This window comes from Suricata suricatta, chromosome 2 (assembly GCF_006229205.1).
Source record: "Suricata suricatta isolate VVHF042 chromosome 2, meerkat_22Aug2017_6uvM2_HiC, whole genome shotgun sequence".
Classification (NCBI taxonomy): domain Eukaryota; kingdom Metazoa; phylum Chordata; class Mammalia; order Carnivora; family Herpestidae; genus Suricata; species Suricata suricatta.
In genome coordinates, this window is record NC_043701.1 from 65,542,595 (window position 1) to 65,549,859 (window position 7,265).

General features: G+C 34.8%; 1 protein-coding gene and 1 pseudogene across 1 annotated transcript in view; both read left to right on the forward strand.

The window, feature by feature from the left end:
* RSBN1L (round spermatid basic protein 1 like) overlaps nucleotides 1–7,265 on the forward strand; it is a 71,237-nt gene that overhangs the window by 32,556 nt on the left and 31,416 nt on the right. The window contains exon 2 of the mRNA XM_029927930.1: nucleotides 3,485–3,601. Within this exon, the coding sequence (XP_029783790.1) occupies nucleotides 3,485–3,601 (117 nt within the window). The remainder of the gene's footprint in view (nucleotides 1–3,484; nucleotides 3,602–7,265) is intronic.
* LOC115286065 lies at nucleotides 1,340–1,467 on the forward strand (annotated as a pseudogene).

Sequence of the window (7,265 nt, forward strand, 5' to 3'; positions counted from 1 at the left end):
TGTTTAAAAAAAAATAATGGCTTAGGAATGCCTGGGTGGCTCACTTGGTTAAGTATCCGACTCTTAGGACTCTTAGTTTGAGCTCAGGTCATGGTCTCATGGTTCATGGGTTCCAGCCCCACAACTAGCTCTGTGCTGACAGTGGGAGCCTGCTTGGGATATTCCCTCCCTCCCTCCCTCCCTCTCTCTCTCTCTCTCTCTTTTTCTCTCTCTCTCTCTTTCCCTCCCTTTAAAATAAATAAACTTGAAAAAAATAAAAAAATAATGGCTTAAAAATTTTTTTTGAGTTTATTTATTTTGGTAGAGAGTGTATGCGCCTGCATGCGCACAAGCGGGGGAGGGGCAGAGGGACTCTTAAGCAGGCTTCCACAGTCTTTTGGTACAGAGCACAGGGCGGGGCTCAAACTCACCATCCTTGAGATCCTGAGCTGAAACCCAAGGCTCAACCTACTGAACAACTCAGGTGCCACCAAAAATATTGGCTTTTAATAATTTGCACTATTATCTTTCAGTCTTTTGAATGTGTGTATATTTTAAGTTTTTAAAAATTGGGATGTATAGGGGCAGGAGGTATATATGAAAAATCTGTATATACTTGCTGTTCAGTTTTGCTGAGAACCTAAAACTGCTCTAAAAAATAAAGTCTATACTGTCTATAAATAAATATATTTATAAGTATATAAATAAAGTTTACTAAATGGGTCATAAACATATTATTATTTTATTTCCTGTTTAATTTTATTCTGAAAAATATTTATATTTTGTGACTGTGGTAAGTTTATATTATATCATAGTCCTAATATATATCTGCCATTAAAATTGTCTAGTTATCTCTATTAGTGTGGTTAAAAGTTAGGATCGTGGTTACTCTTAGGCGAACAATATAAAGACTGGAAGGGAAAACGGATCCGGAGGTGCTATTTATTTATGTGAAAATTGAGCTATATACTTACATGTTTTTTTTCTGTATATATATTATACTTTAATAAACTTTAAAAGTTCAGTAGTTACTGAAATAATACTGTTTTAAACAAACTTTTTTTGCATTTATTTATTTTCGAGAGACAGAGCATAAACAGGGCAGGGACAGAGAGAGGGGGAGACACAGAATCCGAAGCAGGCTCCAGGCGCTGAGCTAGCTGCCAGCACAGAGCCTGATGCGGGGCTCGAACCCACCACCGCGAGACCATGACCTGAGCTGAAGTCGGACGCTCAGCCGACTGAGCCACCCAGGCGCCCCGGAAATAATACTTTTAGGTTAATAAAACTAACAGGGCCGATTGGGAAAATAAATGCAGAGACATGATTATTTTTTTCAGTTGTGATTTTTAAAAGATACATAAATTCTCAGCCTTTTGGCTAAGATCAAGTGTAGTAAAAGATACATAAATAGTTCATTAAAAATTTATGTTTACTTAGGAAATATTTATATATGTGTCTAAGCTCCAACTATTTGGAGCAAACACTTAATAGCTGGATGACAGCCTATGACAGGATCTCGTGGACTTTATTTATTTAAATTTTTTAAATTATTTATTGTTGAGAGAGAGAGAGTGTGAGCAGGAGAGAGGCAGAGAGAGAGGGAGACACAGAATGCGAAGCAGGCTCCAGGCGCTGAGCTGTCAGCACAGACCTTGATGCAGGGTGAAATTATGACCTGAGCTCAAGCCGGGGACACTTAACCAACTGAGCCACGCAGGCACTCCTCAAGGCCTTTTAACATTAAAAACTAAGAGTAGGGGCACCTGGGTGGCTCGGTCGGTTAAGTGTCCAGCTTCAGCTCAGGTCATGATCTCAGTTTGTGGGTTCGAGTCCCGCATTGGGCTCTGTGCTGACAGCTAGCTCAGAGCCTGGAGCCTGTTTTGGAATCTGTGTCTCACTCTCTATGACCCTCCCCTGCTCATGCTGTCTCTCTGTCTCTCAAGAATAAATTAAAAGAAAACAAATAAACAGATAAAAAGTAAGAGTAGCAAACTAATCTGAAGTGTGAGAACAACTTAATGTATTTCTGGTATTTAAGTTATATGTGAACAAAGGAGGACTTTACTTACTTGTATTTCCCTAACCCTTTTCGTGTACTCAGCAATGTGTATTTGTTAAGTCAGTGATCTAGACCTAAGTTGTTCAGTGTGGTAGTCACTAGGTCACTCATGTGGCTGTTGAACACTCTGAATTGAGATGTGCTGTTAAGTATAAAATATACACTGGATTTTGAAGTCTTACTGTGAAAAAAAAAAAGAATATAAAGTATCTCAGTAATTTGTTAGTATTGGTTTCATTTTAAAGTGACAATGTTACAGATTCATTAGCTATTATTAAAATTTGTTTCACCTGTTTTCATTTCTAATGTGACTATTAGAAAATTCAAATTTACATATCAGGTAAGCATTTTATTTCTACTGGGCAGTACTGATACAGATGGTAATCTAATCATGAGGTGGTTACAGCCTCAGGGTAGTATTTGTAGGAAGGAAAGTAAGGGGGGATTTTAAGAAATTCTGTAGTATGTGTAAACACACTATATAATCTCTCTTACGTTAGAAGACATTTTATAGTTTTTATGTGCTGCAATCATGACTTTGTAATCAATGGGAACCTTTTTGAGACCAAAGACTACATCACTATTCTCTGTACCTTCTCTTGCTGGAAGCATAGGAGCTTGATCGAACAAGAATAGGACAATACATCTTATAAACTAAAATTAAAATTTTTAGAATGCATATCAACAATTCCTAGGAGTTCTTATACCTTTTATTACAAAAAAAAATTTTAAGGTTTATTTTTGAGAGAGAGGGAGACAGAGTGTGAGTGGGGGAGGGACTGAGCTAGAGGGAGATAGAGTGTGAATGGGGGAGAGATACTGAGAGAGGGAGACACAGGCACCCCTATACCTTTTATTTTAATATCATAATCTCACCAGCTAGCCAGATCAGTCATGTCCTTTTTAAAAGATGCAAAAGGTAAGGGAACTGACATCTAGTCTTATATACACCAGGCCCTGAATAGTCATTTTATAAGTTTTTTCATTTAATCCTTATAGCAACCAATAAGGAAGGTAATAACCACCATTTTATAGGTTAGGAAACTGTGGCTGATTATTTTTTCATTGTTATGGTATTAATCCAGGTATAGCCAACTACAAAGCTAGCGCTTTTTCCATTGTAGTTTACTATCTCAATTTGTCAGTTATTTTAAGTGATTTGAAGTTAGTCTAATATTGTGATTGATGTGAATTAAATGAAGAAAAATCTTTAGAAATCTTTTTAATGATAAATTTTTACAATGTATGATATGTATATTATGTGTCCCATGTTAATGTATGACAGGAAGTTAGGAAATCTATTTCCTCCAAACCTAGAGGGCAAACAAAAGGCATGTTGTTTTTAATTCTGATTTTTCATGGTATATTGTAACTCTAGAAATTGCAATATGGTTCATGGGGGAAAATTATAAAATGATTTTAAATATTTGTTTTGTCTTTCAGATAAAATTAAAGACAAAATTAAAGAGAGGGATAAAGAAAAAGAGAGAGAGAAAAAGAAGCATAAAGTAATGAATGAGATCAAGAAAGAAAATGGAGAAGTAAAGATTTTGCTGAAAAGTAAGTTTGTATTTAGTGATTTTAGATATACTATATTATATTGCTCAGTGTACTTACAGACTTGGTGATTTAAATAAGAAATGTTTGTTGCCGAATTTTGCTGAGAACAAACTTTAATGGTAAGAATATGAAAGTTATTATAATAGTAGGGAGTTCTAATCTGTATAGTAATGTTGTTAGTAGTATATTTCTTTAGTGTGTTATGAAAAAGTAAAGGTTGGGCTTCATTAAACTATTAGGTTCCTTAAATATAGCTTATCTAATTCTGTGTTTGCATTACTAGTCTTTACCCATATTTAGATCATCTAAAAACCTACAGCAATTTTAGTATGAGAGGGATGGGTGGTAGAAGTGATCTTAAAAATATTTGACAGTAATCACCATGTGAAAGTCTGGTATCAAACAGGGATCATTTTACTCTGAGCTGCATTAGAAGGTATACTGTTTTATTGTGTGTTGCTTGCATACCTAAAGAATATCCTCGGGACTCCTGGGTGGCCCTATTGGTTGAGTGTCTGACTTTGGCTCAGGTCATGATCTCACGTTTGTGGGTTCGAGCCCTACTTCAGGTTCTGTGCTGACAGCTCAGAGCCTGAAGCCTGCTTCAGATTCTGTGTCTCCCTCTCTCTCTATTCCTCCCTCGCATGTACTCTGTTCCTCTCTCTCTCAAAAATAAAGATTTAAAAAATTAAAAAAAAAAAAGAATATTCTCTTTTTGTTTCCTGCTTTTTCTCTACTACATTTGTTTTCAGTTGCTATTTATACATGGGGCTGGGTGGTTGGGTAATAATATAAATCCTACCAATAAATATAAGCTTTTTTAGGGAATGTGTGGTAGAAGGGAAAAAAGGACAGTTTTAAATTTACTCAGATAGCAAGATAAGAAGAATCAACGGCAATTTGATTGCTAGAGAGCTAATAAATTCATTTCCTGCCCCTATTAAGTTGAGAATTTGCAGATCAGAACACATTGACTTTGATTATTTTGATGTTGAACTCCTGTGTTAGTAAACCATTATATACATTAGGAAGAAAAGGCTATAGCACTGTATGTGTAAGGAAATAACTGGTTAATTTATATTATTTAAGATAAACAGAATATTAGATTCTGTATTTTCATTTTGTTCTTTCTCATGTTTCCAGATGTTCTTGGGCTATTTTCTACTTGTCAGAACTTTATTTTTAATAAAATTCTTTTGACCTTGGAAGAAATCAGTCAGAGCTTAAGTTGATGGTTACTTAGTTAATGCTCATGGTCCTTTTATTCTATCTCTTTTGACAGTGTGTAGCTATGTTGTCTAATTAGATTGCAAGCCTTTGAGGCAGGACTCAAATCTGACCACTCTTGTGCTAATGATTAATGCTTGAAGTGTTTACTTAACTTTATCCTGTTGGTTTAGTCAAATGGTCATTTTTTTCTGGTTTAGTCAGATAGTCATTTTCTTATCCAGTGGAATGTACAGTGATGGAAATTTCCTGTCACTTGGTTGAATATCGGATTCCTTACATACCATTAATATGAAATATGTGAATCTAGATATTACATATGCAAACAAGATTTAAAATCGCCTAAGAAGATGGAGATTTTTCAGTAATATACAGTAGTAACCTTGACTTTGAAGTACTTGAAAAATTTAGGAGATATTTTGAACTGAACTAAACTGAAAACCTAGTAATAATAAAGGGGAAAAATGAGTTTTAGAAATGAATTTTAGTGACCTCTGAGATGACCATGGGAAAATATATTTATTATAGAATGAAGGTAAATAATAGTCTGATTACTGCCTTACAGGGTTATGAAGATTAAATCAGGTAAAGTCTGGTGGAAGTGCCAACCCTGGTGTGTGGCCCACAGATAATTCACTAAGTGGATATGAGTCTTTTTGTAAACATGTATGGAAGATTAACTCTTATGATTGAAAACCAACAACAAAATTATCTTCTCTCTAGGTAAAATATAGATAATTAAATGAATAAAACATGATTCATTTTCGAAATAGTGCCTGTCCCATTGTAAGCACCAAGTAAGTGTTAGCTCTTGTTATTATCCAGTAAAAACAATTTGCCCTGCTAGTCTGTCATCAGGGAGAGGCACTCTGTTGTTGGGTGTCCTGGAGCAACAACAGAATCAATTTGGTGAGGGCACTATGCTGATGATATTTACTACTGTGTGCCCTTTGTGCACCTCTTTTCCTTTCAACCTTTCTTCTATCTTTATTATTTTCTCCTGATAATGCTAATGTTACAAGCTGTGGCACACACAGGCATTGATTGTTTAATGACAGCATTAGAACATCTGAAATAGATGCTAACTCTTACTCCATACCAGCCTCCTTTCTTCTAGGTTTTCATCAAAAACTGCATCAGATTGAATATGACTAGATTATTTATATAAATGCATAGTTACATACATGCTAAAAACTTTTTATTAATGCATAACTCCTGTAAATGTTTTTCACTGACAAAATAGGACTTTATGAGAAATCGTTTAAAGGAACAAACACGCTTATTTAGCTTATCCTTTTATATTTAACGTCCACCACCTACTTTTTTGGAGCATACTTTTATGTTTCAGCCATTTTTATGTTGTGAAAAGTTGTAAGAACAGAGGTGTTATGATTATAGTATTTTTGAGGCTGAGTTTTATCATTATAGCACATGAAAGAAGCTTGCTGGTGAGCAGGGAGCATCAGGGTTAAAAGAAGCCAATATCCAAGATTACTGCTAGTATACCAAAGGTCACAGGTAGGTGATTCATATCAGGAAGAGTGAAAATATTGCCATGCAAAACAAGCAAAGTCATTCCCCAAAGACCAAGAGGTTGAAAATAGCTAATTTCTACTTTTTTTCTATGTATGATAAGTTATATTTAAATATTAATTCCCATATTAGATATGAAATCAGATCCAATTTTTCTGGACAGCCCTTATTTTTTCTTTTATTAACACTAATATACTAAGGCTACTGGTGGAAATTAAAGCTAGTAGGTTTGTGATTTGTTTGTTTGTTTAATTTGCCATTAATAACACATGCTGTTTTTGTCTCAGTTTCGGTGTGTGTTTATTTCTATATTTAAGTGAGGATCTCTTTCCTCTCTGTGTGTGGGTGTTGGTGTGCACGCGCGCACACACGGGCACCTGTCTCTGTGACTGAATCTCTCTTTGGCTCTCTTTGCACATGTGTGTGGTGCTCTGTGTATGTGTGTGTGTGTCTGAGATCCAGTGTGTTCATGGATCTATGAATCTGTGGAGGGAAGATCTCCTATCAACCCTATTCTTTTATACTTTTTGAGGGTCCAAATTACTAACAACCCCTCTTTCTGTTATGGGTGCATATCACTATTGTTTAAAAAAAAAAAGCATAGATCTGATTTGAAGAATCATAGGATTTAGAGAAATATTACTTTAAATACTTTTTGTGTAAGAGAAAAACACTGATAATCAAAATGGTCTAATTTCCTCAAAGTATTTAAAGATTTTCTACCTATATGTCTGCTGCATTTCACATGTTTTTTTTTAATATTATTATTATTTTTTTACTTTATAAAGTTTCATATTTTTTAACATATGCAATTATTTTCCATCCTTTACAATACAGTAGTTGCAATGACACTCCAAACAGAAAAGCAAAGTAAAAAATCAAAACACCAACTTCTGTTTCATGT